Source organism: Sebastes umbrosus, chromosome 20, assembly GCF_015220745.1.
Source record: "Sebastes umbrosus isolate fSebUmb1 chromosome 20, fSebUmb1.pri, whole genome shotgun sequence".
In the NCBI taxonomy this organism is placed as follows: Eukaryota; Metazoa; Chordata; class Actinopteri; order Perciformes; family Sebastidae; genus Sebastes; species Sebastes umbrosus.
The window spans coordinates 9,409,198-9,424,106 of record NC_051288.1 but is presented as its reverse complement, the minus strand read 5'-3'; the positions used below and the strand labels follow the sequence as shown (position 1 = coordinate 9,424,106).

At 41.4% G+C, this 14,909-nt stretch overlaps 1 protein-coding gene across 1 annotated transcript; it reads left to right on the top strand.

Annotated features, from left to right (window-relative positions):
- Positions 1 to 2,047: 2,047 nt before the first annotated feature.
- rfng (RFNG O-fucosylpeptide 3-beta-N-acetylglucosaminyltransferase) lies at positions 2,048 to 14,815 on the top strand. The gene is made up of 9 exons (XM_037755601.1): positions 2,048 to 2,463; positions 4,269 to 4,832; positions 8,074 to 8,122; positions 9,121 to 9,223; positions 9,394 to 9,547; positions 9,657 to 9,742; positions 10,419 to 10,584; positions 11,467 to 11,552; positions 12,085 to 14,815. The coding sequence occupies exons 2-9, from the start codon at positions 4,335 to 4,337 to the stop codon at positions 12,158 to 12,160; spliced, it is 1,218 nt and encodes a 405-aa protein (XP_037611529.1). The 5' UTR covers positions 2,048 to 2,463; positions 4,269 to 4,334; the 3' UTR covers positions 12,161 to 14,815.
- Positions 14,816 to 14,909: the final 94 nt, after the last annotated feature.

Here is a 14,909-nt window from a genome sequence, read left to right as displayed (position 1 = left end):
ACTGAGCTTTAGGTCTGCTGCCTGGTAATTAGTCCAGTCCTCACAATATTATACAATTAGCTTTGTCTATACAATGTAAACATAAGCCTGTAGGCTTTGGCTGCATAGCACCTGTAAATTATAGATGACCTAACAATACTATTATTCATTTTATCTGCTGCATCAGACCCATTCAAACTGGCTCCCCCAGATTTCATTTTAATACTATACTATTTATACTATTTAAAGCTTAGTTGGATGGATGGTAATTATTTACTGAGAGATGTGCATCCATGTTGTCCAATAGGCCCAGCTATATCCTTTTTGCTGTGAAGCCATTAGGCTATACTGACCCTTAATGGCATGCAACTCAAGTAACTGATAGCAGTGAAATGACTCAGACAGGCTTCTGTCAGAGGCCAAATGCATTATGTTTCTGTAAGATCAAAGCTACTTTCAGCTGGTTGTCATCAATTACTTGGATCAAAATATCACAATCTGAGCTTTAAGATATTTAAGATATATATACCAAGACTCACATTTTGTGTACAGCCATGATGTGCAACAGTCCATGAAGCAGTACATTGTGTAGCTACTGTATGCGTGTATGGTTCTGCATGTGGCTGTTCAGAGCCGAGGTCTTGCAGCTGTATGGTTTCTCCCCCTGCGTGGATTCTCAAATGGATTTTAAATAAAAGCCGCTGCAGTTTCTTCCACAAGTAGGACAAGTCCCCTCTCTCTTTCATGTGACTTTACTACATGCTGCATCAGGTTCTCTGAGGGATTCAGACCCACTCCACAGATGCCACAAAGGAATTCTTGATTATCTGAGTGACATGAGGTGTCCTTAATGAGGTCGGCTTTGTATCGACAGTTACAGGCCCACACAATTTGCAAGGAAATGTGGCTTTGAATTCCATATTTCACATGGGACTTGATGGATGTCCTGTTACTGTTCTGCACCTTTTTAATGTTTTCCCCTCTTTGTAAATTTTTAAAACTCCCCAAAGCAAGACTGTGTTTCACTTTTATCATCCCGGCTGCCTTCACTTTCATCTTCAAAATAAAAGAAATGAAAGTGGTTTGCTGGTTCTGGTGCCTCTTATTCAAGCGCATGCATCTTTCACTAGTTTAGTTGATTTCTGAATTTTCAGTACAATCACTTTACCTCAATTTTCCAAATGCTGAATGTGGTTAGGATACCTACTACCTTTTGGGCTTCGCTTTATGGAGAAATTAATTGGCAGATAATTTGGCTGGTTGGGGACAAATTTTGTCTTAATAACATAGTTAAAGAAGTTTCCTGTAAAATCTTGCATCGCATATATCCAGCAAAAAAGACATTGGAGAGATTTAGAATTGATATCGAGTATTCTTGAAACAATATGTAATTTGTTTTATCAATGTATCAGAATATTTTGGGTGGGTGCTGAACAATATTTAAGAAGGAAAACTGGGCGAACAATAACATTTCAGGAAAAGGAAATTTTTATACGTTTTGAAGGTAATGAGAAGGGAAAAAGATAATATGCTCTTTGTACAGTTAATTCTGATTTTGGAGAGATGGGCGGACTCCAAACCTAATTTTGAACGTTTTTATCAATAACTGAGACAATATGGCACCACGATAAGAAACATTAAGAATAAGAAGGCAATCAAAACTAACTATGTGTTTGACAAATTTCTTATGGACCGATGAGAATCTATTCTGATTTTGTAATATTTTTTTTAATAATTATTATTATTATTATTATTATGGATAATAATAATTTACCCCTGGCATGAGCAGTATGTATGTACAGTATATATTGTTATTTATTGTACTTTAAAAAAAAATAAAATAAAAAGTCAGTCATTATGAAAACAGAGCCATGAGAAGCTGCAGAAGTAGTTTTCTCTCAGAGCACTTGAATTTGCTGAAAGGTTTTTGTTATGAAGGGACTGTTGGTTGTTATTACAGCCCAGAACCAATAGAGGGCTCTAGTGCCATACACATAGGAGGAGAATGACATGATGTTACACACGCTTGTACAGTAGGTGGCGGTATGCTGCTTAAAGTTGGTTGCGATGCGCCAGAAACCAGAGAAGAAGAAGAAGAAGTGGAAAGTGCAGTGGGGTTCTCTGAACACCGCTGTTGTCTTCTCCTAAAGTCATCCTGAATTATCCTCTTTCCTTGACCTCAGGACGTTTTCCATCGAGGTCAAGGAAAACTAGTTAGGAAACGACATTAGGAGGTAATTTTTGTTTAACTTTTCGACCCGAGAGGACGGAAGAAGACCTAGGAAAAACTCTTCGTTATATTTAAAGTCACGTCGGAACAAAACAGAAGAGTGGAGCAGTGGATCCGGAGGCTTTTATTAGGTTCATCATTCAACATAGTTATTTTCTCCAGTAAGTTAGTTGTGTTTCAGTAAAAGCTTTATGCTTCCGTCCTCTTCATACTGGACAAAAGACATCAAATGTTGTGTCCTCTGATCTTCTCTGGTAAGTTGCTGCAGGTCCCTCTGCCACTCTTTCTAAAGCTGTTTACACACCACACCAGACTCCACCTGGAAATCTGTCCATTTAGTGTTTAACTTGTTACAGACTGACTTTTTTGTCCAGTTAAACATGAGGTTAAATCGTATAAGGATTCAAACTATGTTACTCTTCAATTCGGCATAGATGTAATTCTTCAAGCAGCATGTATTTGAATAGATTTTATACTTTTCAAGGACGTGTTTGTCTTTTTTTAGGGGGGGGGGTCCAGGGGGTTTTAGGAGGAGATAGCAGGTCAACAGTAGATGTCACATAGAAGTGGTGTACATCATCTGAAAGCTGAGAACCTGGAGATGATTTAAGATGCAGCTCAGCACTGTGTCAAGTTGTTCTAGTCATTAATTACAAATAAACATGAATTAATTAATTATTCTAAAAAGTATATAAGGGTTTAGAACATTATGATGGAAGTATACGATGGTCATTCCCATGCTCTATTATGTCTCATAAGTTGTTGCAGCAATTTTTGTGTTGATACCTTTTGTTACACAGATTTGGTGCTAAATTTAAGCATTTTTTTTATCTATCGAGAATGTATTAAAAATTATCAATAATCCCTCCAGAACACCACATTAAGACACCAAGACCTTGAGGAACACCATAGAAAAAGCCATGCTGTGATTTGGGTTCAAAAACTTTTGACATTTTGACATTTCTGCAAGAATTGCATTTTTCTGTGTTTGGATGGCGAGCACTTCTGTTGTGTAAACTGCTCAGAAACCCCCTTATTGTCGATCTAGCTAGGAAAGCCATCCATCCTCTGAATGCTCTAGGTCTCTAGTTTGTGGCTGTAAAGTTTCATGAGGCTGTGATTATCCTAGAGGTCACCACAGGTCATTTTAAACAGTGAGGTCAAGTTTAAAAAAATGGTCTCACTACAATGAAATGGCTACTACGGGGCCTAACATCATCACACATGAATTGAATTGGGCTCATTGGATCCACAAGAGTCTCAGCTTTACGGTGATACCCAATTTATGTGATTCAAGACTGTTTGGGGACCCAAGTATGCAGAAGTATTCAAATACACCATTTTTAGAATAGGCAAAAATAACACATTTATACTGCATGAAAAAAACTGCATGTGATTATCATAAAGTGGGCATGGCTGTAAGGAGGAGACTCCCATTTTCATCCACATATCTTGAGGTCAGAGGTCAAGGGACCCCTTTGAAAATGGCCATGACAGTTTTTCCTGCTAAAATTTAGCCTTACTTTGGAGAGTTATTTAGCTTCCTTCCTAATATGGTAGCAAGATATGGTTGGTACCAATTGATTCTTTAGGTTTTTCTAGTTTCATATGTCTGCGTCTAGCCCTGAAATTGAACCTACTAGAGTCTCTGAAAGACAGTAAAGTCAGTGCTATGATTGGTTCTGCAACACAAGTAGTAGACAAGTAAAGGTAACACTTTATATTACGGATCTGTAATTTCCTAATAATTCCTTAAAAGTTTACTGGAAATAACTTTTTAATTCTCTCACAGTGATGATCCTACAGAGAATTATCATCTGAATCTGCAGCTCCCCCTCGACTTTACACAGCTTTATAGTGAATTTCATTGTTTAGCTTTGACTTTTATTGTAAAGAAAGAAGGTTTCAGAAGCTTGAAACTGCTCCATGTCTTTGTAGTGACCGGTTGACCCCGAATAATTTGATTCATTCCACGTGGTCCCTGAACTGAATGAATCTGAAGCGTATCGACATGTCTCTAAATACCTTGTGGAATCTTCTCCCTTTTTTGTCTTTGCAGGATTCTGTGTGATGGTGTGAGGATGGGACAGAGTGGCGTTGGAAGTGACTGCAGCCCTGGAGGCTAATGAACCCGCTCCATTGGCCAGTCAGGATGCACATAGCTTCAGTGGGTGTCAGCAAGTTCTGTTTCCTGACTTCCCTTGCGTTCTGCGGCCTCCTGCTTCTGCTCATCCCTGCCCTCCAGCCTCCAGCACGCCAGGTAGACCTGCCTCAGCCACGACCCCAAATCAGACCGGACCCATCGCACCATGTCAGGGTTCCAGGAGTGCCCGTCCACGGATGGGAAACTGGCTCTGACTCAGAGCTGAAGAGGAGCTCAGCAGGGCAGGGGAGATCCATCGAGACCGAAGATACCGGGAATGATATCCAGAGTCCCAAGAGGTGGACGGACTCCAAAAGAGGAGCTCTCCCTGGAGGAAAGGGAGGTAGATTTTCAGGGTCTAGGTCACGGGACCCGTTAGAGTTTAAGGACATTTTTATTGCAGTGAAGACTACCAGGAAGTACCACAAGTCCAGACTGGAGCTGCTGATTCAGACCTGGGTTTCCCAAGCTATAGAACAGGTGAGGAGAGCCGGAGTTCTTTATTGTTTTGGATGTAGCCTCAACTGGCCTGTGCTCACTCTATGGCTGGACTATCCGGAGGGATATAACAGTTACACAATCAAATACTGTAGTGCTGAAAGGATTAGTTGATTGACAGAAAATAGTAAACTATTTCAAAAATCAGGGTAAAGTAATTAGCAGCAGTTTCAGCTTCTCAAATTTGCTGTTTTTTCTGTTTTATATCATTGGTAAGTGAATATCTTTGAGAACTCGACTGTTTGTTGGACAAACAAATTGCATTGGGCAGTTTTCATTCTTTTTTTAAAGTTAAGTTAAAGACACGCTCTGTTGTAGTCCGCGCTCGGTTCAGTTTGCATGCAATTACCTCACCTAGGCGTGCAAATCAAGAGAGGAACAATTTATAATCCGTAACAGAAAGAGTTCAAACTGAAGCAGGCAAGTTAAGAGTCGTGAGGAGTCAGCAGTCAATGACGGTATAAAACAGTTAATTAAATATGTTTTCAATAAAAATATGTTTTCAAAAAGTGTGAGTCACTGCAACCATGACAGGTCCTCGAACTGACGGTCAAAAATGAGCACAAAAAGTATGAGGCTGATGGGTCCAGCAGCATGCGAGATTAGCCGTGGACAGACAGAGATGCACACACACACACACACACACACACGACCGAACACATAATCTCCTGGCGGCAATAATAAATCATATGCAGCTCCGCGCCCAAAACCATAACCCAAAGAAATGCATTTGCTAAATTCCGTGGTAGTTAAAGAGATATAATCACGTTCCATACACTCAGGGGTGTGGTACATGAGTTAATGAGCCCACTATAATAATTCATCACGAGTTGTGATCATTAAAGATATCAGCTGCATACTGACAGCAGGTCATACAATTCCAAGCACATCTATATATGAATAAGAAGCTCTCATAGAAACACATTCCTGCAGCCCGTACCACTTCACAACTATGTGGAGTCCCCCAGTTTATTTTGAATTCACGATTATACAGTGATGTTAGTGCTAATGGATTTGGCTCTTGTCTGTTCGCTTGTCTGTTGTTTGGGTGGTTTTTAGGGTGTTGGCTTTATTATCAGAGATTCCTCTGTGACGTTGTTAGTTTGTGCTCGTTTGACATTTAGTGGAACCACAGGACATTTATAAGCAAGTAAATCTTGATTTCAGCCCTCATCTATCTGCCAAGTGTCAGAATCCCCTCTATATTAAAACCAAGTTGTTTATAGGTTCATTTTAGGTCATTAGTATTTAGAATTATTCTACAGTTTCAATGATCGTTTGTTACTCTTCGCTCTGGATAAGACCCCTATTACTTAAATTGAAGTGTTTGTGTGTATGTTCCCTTATGGCAGTCCTGGCCTGGGCTTCAGGAGAGGAAGTTCCACAGCAACCTGAAGCTGTGGGGACACATGCTAAAACACTTAGCACACTTTGCCGTGCTCGTTCTCTCAATGACGTAATCTCTGCCCCACCAACCGCCGTGCACCATCGTATCCACACACACACACCCATCACTCACTACACCGCAGCTCTGACTCTGATGAGTGTTATACTTACTCGAGCTTGACAGTTAATTTGCGACCTTGGAATCCGTTGTCAAACTTAACTTTTAAGCCAACACTGAGAAGGCGTGGAATATTATTCACTAATTGTTTTTGTCAGACTAGACCTTTCTTCAGGCTGAAGTGAGTGGAACTATCATACTGGGAATTGCGTGAGGTCGGCAAACGTGAATCGATTAAATCTGAAGAGTAGAGAGGAGAGAATTAATTAAATATTTCTGATTTATGACTAGAAGAATTTGACACAAGGTGTTGAACAGCATCTCAAATTAATCTTCAGGTTCCCAGCTTTCAGATGATGTACACCACTTCTATGTGACATCTACTGTTGACCTGCTATCTGCCCCGAAAGACTCCCTGTAACTCCCCCTAAAAAAGACAAAACGGGGTCTGTTGTGGGTCTCAGAGGGTTAAAGTAGTCCTAAGTACCTCATATGAAGTTCTAATTATCCATCACAGAAAGCACTGTGACCAGCTGTGTATCGAGAGCTATTAAAAGCAATTATAAGTCCCACTGGCGGACAAAGAGCCTCAGAGAGGAGGAGGAGGTCTAACGGCAGAAACACTCTGAACCCACTTCACCCACAAATGTCCCAGTCAGAGAGGATCCAGTTTAGTTTGTGCTCCCAGTATCAACAGCTCTCTGCTCATACTGGCTCTTGAGTCCAGGTCTGCTGTGAAAGGGCTCCACTGTGAGTCTGTTCTGTGTTAGCTATCGGCCGTAACCAACCATGTGCAACCCAGACAGTGGCGGCGGGCCGCGCAATGGTGATCGTCGCTCGAGCTGAAGCCTGGCTGTTCACATCAGGAGCGCATTAGGCCTTGCTGTTTACTACACAGCTATCTCTCTCTCTGTCGGGGTTAGGTCAATAAAGTCTGCTCCTCAAGTTTACAACTGCCTGTAAAATTAAAAGCTGCTTTAGTGTAAATATGTCAGTGTAGCTCTTCCACTGTAGCAGTCTGTGTGGTGTGTAGAGAAGGTAACTTCACATAAAGAGAAAGACGATGGTTATTTAATAGAAGCCCAAGGTCAAGGTTAACAAGGTTAACAGGCCGTGTCATTAGGTGGTGGGTGGGTGAAGGTTAAAGCCTGCAGGGCTCTGAAGAGGTCTAGCATGTCTGTCTCTGCCTGCCGTACATTGTACATGACTAACTCTCCATACTGAGGTCTGCGGAAAACACTTGAGATTAAATAAGTGATGCTCATTGATCAAACACGTCAGTGTTAGCAGGTAACCTTTACGTCTTTTGTCTGTAAAAGCTCTGTTCATAGACTGTTTCTAAAGATGGATGACGTGACAGCTCCCTTAAAGTGAAGCCTAAACGTCTGGATTGCCCCCTGGTGGCTGGTTGCAGTATATAGGTCATAAAGCCCGCCCCCTCCATGTTAGCAGATGGGACATGGGCCAAATTAAAAAGTCACAGTATACATGTCAAATACATTTTTCCCAAAGATGGTTTCTGTCATTTTAAGTAGTTGTTATCACGCTGATGTTTGTTCAAGTGTTCATTTTTCTGCTAAGTTTGGTTTTGATTAGTTATTTCATGCTATAAACACGTTGACACACGTCCTCGTCTACGAGAGAAAACAATGGAGCACTTCATTGTGTCCCCAGTAGAGCATGAATGTGTGCTTAACAGTGCGTCTTTGTCTGTTTCAGACCTACATATTCACTGACGGTGAGGACAAGGAGCTGCGGATGAGAACAGGTAAGAAGATGGGACAGTTCTCATAAGAAATGAGAGTGAAATTCAACATGTTTTGTGTATAGCCATATTATAGAGTGACCTAGCAAATCAGAATAAACATTAGTATGATACGGCTAGGACACACAAAAAAGTGAGCCAATCAAATTTGATTAAATATGCACAACAGTATCTGGGTCAAGTTGACCTTGTCGTCAGATGATATACTTCAGACTGTATGTCTGAAGTATATCAATATGCCTTGTAGATAATAACATCTGATATACTGTAGATTACAGGAATATGTGCAGACGTACAGCCAAGAATTGTGTCATAGTGTTTGCATTGTAATGTATCAGGAATGTGTAGTCTTGTGTATGGCTGCAAGTACACATTTTTCAAACAAAGCAGATGGAAGAAGAATGTTCACATTAGGGCTGTCAATCATTTAAAATATTTGATCACACTTAATCGCAAATGAATCACACATTTTTTCATCTGTTCAAAATGAACCTTAAAGGGAGATTTGTCAAGTATGTAATACTCTTATCAACATGCGAGTGGACAAATATGCTATGTCAGCATGCTGACTTGACTATGACTTGCCCCAAACTGCATGTGATTATCATAAAGTGGGCATGTCTGACTTCAGGACATCTCTGACTACATACATGCTGAAAATCAAATATTCTCTATTCATTTTAATTACTGTATTAATTTCCAAAGTAAAAGTCCCTAGAAGTGTATGATTCTACTTTTTCCCATGGTCTAGTGTTAAAAAAGTTAACAAATCGCAATATCGAATCGCAATATTTATCAAATCGGCACCCAAGTATCGTGATGGTATCGAATCGGGAGATAGGTGGATTGTCCCAGCCCTAGTATCAGACATGTAAAAGTGGTATTGAGCCATCCCTAACTGTATGTGAACCATCTGCTACCAACATATCAAATCCCCAATACGATGCTGTACACAGCAGCATGGAATTAAACCGTGTTGTGCTCTGCTGTCTCTTTACCAGGAGCTAACATCATCAACACTAACTGCTCAGCAGCTCACACCCGCCAGGCTCTGTGCTGCAAGATGTCTGTGGAGTACGATAAGTTCATCGAGTCGCAGAAAAAGTGAGTGAAAAGTGATCGGAACAGACTCGTTAAACAGCTGGGATGCAACAAACGGTTAATTAACCAACTCAAACATGATATTTCTACGAGTTGATTACAAGCCACCGACACATATCCACTCAAAGTTTGTTACAGTGCTGACTGTGTGTGTGTCTGTGTGTGTGTTTTAGGTGGTTCTGCCACATGGATGACGATAACTACGTGATCCTGCCCAGCCTGCTGCGGCTGCTCTCCTTCTACCACCACAGCCAGGATGTCTACCTGGGCCGGCCCAGTCTGGATCATCCTATAGAGGCTGCAGAGAGGGTCAAGAGTGACGGATCGGTCAGTCTGCTTACACCTCATTAGGAGGATCCTGCATCCACTTAGTGACAAATATAGCTGTTCCACCCTTAACAAGCTGGCTGATCTGGCTGCCTTCGTCTCATTTCAGGTGTCTGTCAAGTTCTGGTTTGCCACAGGAGGAGCAGGTTTCTGTATCAGCAGAGGCCTGGCACTGAAAATGAGCCCGTGGGCCAGGTAGGTCATGGACCATGGACATTTCTAAGTGTCTTTACGAGGGCTGTCCTCGATCAAAGAAATTCTTAGTCGACTAATTGATTAGTTGATTTAATCGACAGATCTGTAAAACAGAGTTCCTCCACAAAGAATCACACAAAAGCACAATTTTAAAGAGACTCTCTGTAAGAATCAGAAATAGCTTGTTAACAGTGACACCTGTGGCAGTTAAGTCAACGACAGTCAGTTGCTCGCGCTTGTGCTCGCACTACGTGGACACGAACGAGCATCGGTCAAACGAAGGTCACTCCACGAATGGAAGGCCCGGCCGATGTTGATCCTAGTGTTAACTTTTCCTGCTTCAGCCTCCCGACCATGGTCGGAAGGCACAAGGGAGACACCGTAGTTTTGGTCTCCTGGGCCGGAGTCGATAACGTTACTCTCTCCGCAGTTAACCCCCGCTGTCACTTCACTCAGCGGCAGGAAACCAGACACGGCAAACCTCTGTCTGTCTGGAGGAGCTGCAGCGTTTATTTCTGCACAAACTGCGTCAAACGTCCACTGAACATTCACTGATATTCTCAAAGCTAAATGAACTCTCTTCTAAATAAGTCCTTATTTTCTGCTGCTGCTGTTGGTGTGAAACGCACACGTCGACAGGCTCTGTAGGCTGAAAAACTCTGTTCTCTGGTTTCAGTTTGGGGAATTTCATCAGCACAGCAGAGAAGATCCGACTACCGGACGACTGCACCATCGGCTACATCATCGAAGCGCTGCTGGAAGTGCCCATGACACACACACACCTCTTCCACTCTCACCTGGAGAACCTACAGAAGCTGCCCATTGACACTGTGCTAGAGCAGGTGAGTGAGTGTGTGTGTGGTTTTGTGTATGGTATGACATTTGAGAGACCTTGAGAAAATGTGTCAGTCAAATCTGGCATTTTGGAGAAGGGTCTAGTAGCTGTAGAGCTCCAGGCTTGGGCCCAACGTTTCCGGTACCGAGCTCGGAGAAGGAAGTGACGTCTCAAATTGTGTACGCCAGAGACAAATCCGTCAGGATACGATAGCATGCATTCATTAGTTTGAATAAGCCACACAAGGTAAACAATTTAACATTAAAGCAGACTTGAAGCAGTCAACCAAGTTCAGCTGATTTACTAAATGGATTTCCACTTTAATCGATAATTATATTACAAACATGACAAATGTAAGCATTGCGTCTTGTATCATGTTATTATGACGGTGGGATTAACACTGTTTACTTTTTTTTTACTATTAACTGCCAAAAAGGCGCCTAGTGTCTAGTGGTAAATAAAAAAAAAAATATCATAGCCTTCACGAACCAACGTAAGGCAAAATAATTTACTTTTGGAACAATATATTACTTTCTTAACCCAAATTGTTGACCGTCTGACCGTCCACCGCTGAGGGCAAAACAACTTTGTTACGTATGCAATGACATCATTCCAACGTGACGACTCGCTCGCTAGCTAGGTAGAAATTCAGAAAATAAATTTGCTGTTAAAATCAGATTGCACGTTTTATGTCCTCTTTAATATTTAGATATTACTGTAACTTATAATGTTAGGTAATGTCAAGCAGCAAGTAACTTGTACAAACCTTATGAATAATATTAGCATCCAAAAATATGATTGATTGTGTTTTTTTCCCAAGCCCCTTTTCATCATTTGCTCTCTGCGCTGAAGTTGAACGGTGTGTATTTTCTGTTTGTTTTGCAAACAGGTGACTCTTAGCTTCGGAGGCTTTGACAACAGAAGAAATGTGGTCAGCATTCTTGGAGGTTTTTCACTGACTGAGGACCCCACAAGGTAAGCATATTAATAAAAAAGCCCAGACATTAATAATAATATGGCCCTTCGGCTCCTCCACACACACCGCACACTCCCATGGCTCTGTTCAGCATTCCATTATCATATGGTGAATCTGTGAGACTTCAAACTAGGGTTTAATATCAATTACCTTTTATTAACAATTAGTTCTGATTCATTAAAGTGGTCAACTTCTGGTACCATGTATATTAGTATTGTTCTTAAGGATCACAAGTGATCAAAGCTTTTTTTTAATGGAAAATGAATGTGCTGCTACAACAGCCCTCCGCTCTTCTGAGAGCGAGACTTTCCACCAGATTGGCTGCAGGGATTTGCTCCATTTCAGCCACAAGAGCATTAGTGAGGTCAGCCACTGATGAGGCCTGGCTCGCAGTCAGCGTTCCAGTTCATCTCTTAATACCCCTTTCACACCAATGACCAGGGTTGGACCAGGTTTTGGTTTGAACGTTTGAGAGAACGTTTGAGAGAAGTTAACATGTCCGCGATGCTCTTCTCTTTTCCCATCCTGCAGGTTTAAGACAGTCCACTGTCTTCTGTATCCAGATACTAACTGGTGTCCAAAGCTCCAGCATCGCCACATTATCTGAAAGCCACAGTGTTTTTTATCCTGCTCAACATTTATCCCACTTCCTCCACGCGTGCTGTGTTTGGATCAAGCTATGTTTAGCTGGAAAAATGTGACGTCACACATGCCATTGGGTCTGTAATCCAAAGCAGCCTCTCCTCATGCTTCATGAATGCAATTTAAAATCTAAATAGGTGGAGCCAAAGAATGACTTTTTCTGGCTACTAGAAGCATGAAAGTGGGTCAAAGTCACCAGATAACACGTCTGTTATCAATTCTGAACTCCTCTGTGCATGTCAGTGCCATGCTTCTTCCACATTATATGAAGGACCCCCACAGTATTATCATTGCCTTGAGTTCCCTTACTCTGTTTATGAGGGCATGGATGTTTGAGTGTTTAATGAAAGGCCTTACTTTTCCTCTGTTACCCACAAACCACTGACTGTTACCCAAAAGTCAATATAAAATCAAGATTACATTGTTGAGGTATTTTTTTACAATAGAGTCTGATTAAGATGTATTGAGATTATCCTAATTCTCTGGTCTCAAACACAAACTGAACTGATGTTTGAAACCCTCTGTGGAAGGTTTGTATGCTGCGTGGGCAAACATTTGATTTCAGTGATGCCTTCGTATTCTCTGCCAAATCCCTTCTCCTTGTGATAGCTCATTTCTAAAAAAGGCCCATCTTTATGGTTTTGCACTACTTTGATCTTTCCTGTATGATACTGACTGTAGTTACAATGTTGGTGTAAATGTGTGTGTGAACGTCAATGTATTCTTTCTTTGCGTAGGTTGTAGTCTTAGCTCTAATGCAGAGCTACTCTGGAGGCAGAGAGATCATTAGTTTGTTGGAGTTAGTGGAGCCAAAGATATTTCAACCACATTGCCGTGAAATTTGTTGTGGATATTCATGGTATCCCAGAGGGTGTTGCTAATAATTTAAGGGCGTTTTCATATTGGGTAAGATTGATCCGTACCCACTCTCCGCTCAGCTTTCATATTAGTAAAGTTATTCCATTCCCGAGTACACTTATCATCCACGTGTATTTGTTTATGTTGAGATCAGCTGTTCTAACGGCGGAGCATCGTGAAACACTTCATTCAAACTTGACAGAAACAAAATAAAACTCACCAAAACCGTCGTCGTTAGTCTTTCCAACAATCACCCACTCTGGTTTGGTCGAAATAAACTCTTATTTCACAGAGTTTAATGTGAAAATATGCCGGCTCTTTACGTTATCCCTCGCTGTCTCTCTTTGCCAGCTGAGCAGCTCTTGTTCATCGGAGGCGGATACAGATTTAGATGTATACAGATATCGGAGGAGACCGGCGGCGTTGAAAAAAAGCACGACCTTTCAAAACTACTCGCTGACTGCGAACGTTACTCACGTTAAATAGCGGTCCGCTGCCGTGTTTTGGTACAGTTGGCTTTCACACCTGATGCGAACCGTACCCGAGTACACATGCACCGTACTCCAGACCTCCTTTTCAAGTGGACTCAGACACGGATCGACGAACCGTGCCAAAGTACGGTACGGAGCGTTCACATCAAACAAACGAACTGGACTTTGGGGACAAGTGCACTCCCCGGGTCCCTGATGTGAAAGCACCCTAAGTGACCTCTGACCTTTTATTAAGCACTGCCATCAGGTCCAAATTTCCTGTCAACCAACACTTTGGTCCATGATGTGGCATTTTTTCAGTGTGATGCCTTATCAGATTTAAATGAAAACATTTTCAGATGAGCATTCTTTTGCTTGAACTAAGCAGTAAGTGATTTTCACTTGATAAGATTTTTTTTTTTAATAAATCCGGATGCCCAGCTACCAGAAGCCTTAAAATAAGATCAAAAGGCCAATGTCAATGTTGTTTAGTGTAGTTTATTCAAAGGCAGGCTGGGCGATCTTGAGAAACTGGAAAGAGATTTTAATAAATGTTGCAGCCGAAAAAGACAGCTCCAAAAGTCCATAAATCCAGTAGTCTGCTGACCCTCCGAATTATAAATGCTCATGATAAAATGGAAAAAGGAAGGTCCTTGTAGACAAAATGCTTTGCTGACTTGTACTTCGATAAACTGGTTCTTTGGCTCCACCCACTCCGTTTACACCAACCTGTGACAGTAGAGTGCTGCAGGGATGATTTTGTAGGCCAACCCGGAAGTTGGCATCGCCCCGGTTCTCCTGGACAAATTATTGTTTATAAATGAAGGATTATTGCAGAAAATGAGCTCTGTGGAAAACAAACATTTCACTTACTTACACGTTTTGTTCAGCAAAGTGTGACGTATTTTATGTCGTAGAACAAAACATGAAAATCTCTCCAGCTTGTGTTAAACACAGACCTTATTTCAGCCATCTAACTAATATCCCATTCAAAAAAAAAACATTGACTTCGAGCACTTCGACTTCTGCAAAATTGACAACTCATTTCTGGGTTTTAGGACTCATTCCTGCAGCACTCACACTATTTCTGCCTGTGAAAAGTATTTGTGTAAAACACTCGTCTACCTTTTTGCACACAAGACTAGAATCCAAAATCCAGAGCACGTGTTCCACTGCAGGTCAGTGAGTGAGACTGAGTGAGTGAGAGAGTGAGTGAGTGTTTTTGTAAACCCTTTACCACTGATGTATTATTGTGTTGTTTCAATAACAATAAATCCTTTCTGCATCGTCAAGTGTTTCACTGATTCATTGTTATCATATAGTTGATGTATGTATCTGTGTTATTTGGGTCATTGAACCGAACTCTGCGTGACCAAACCAATGCTT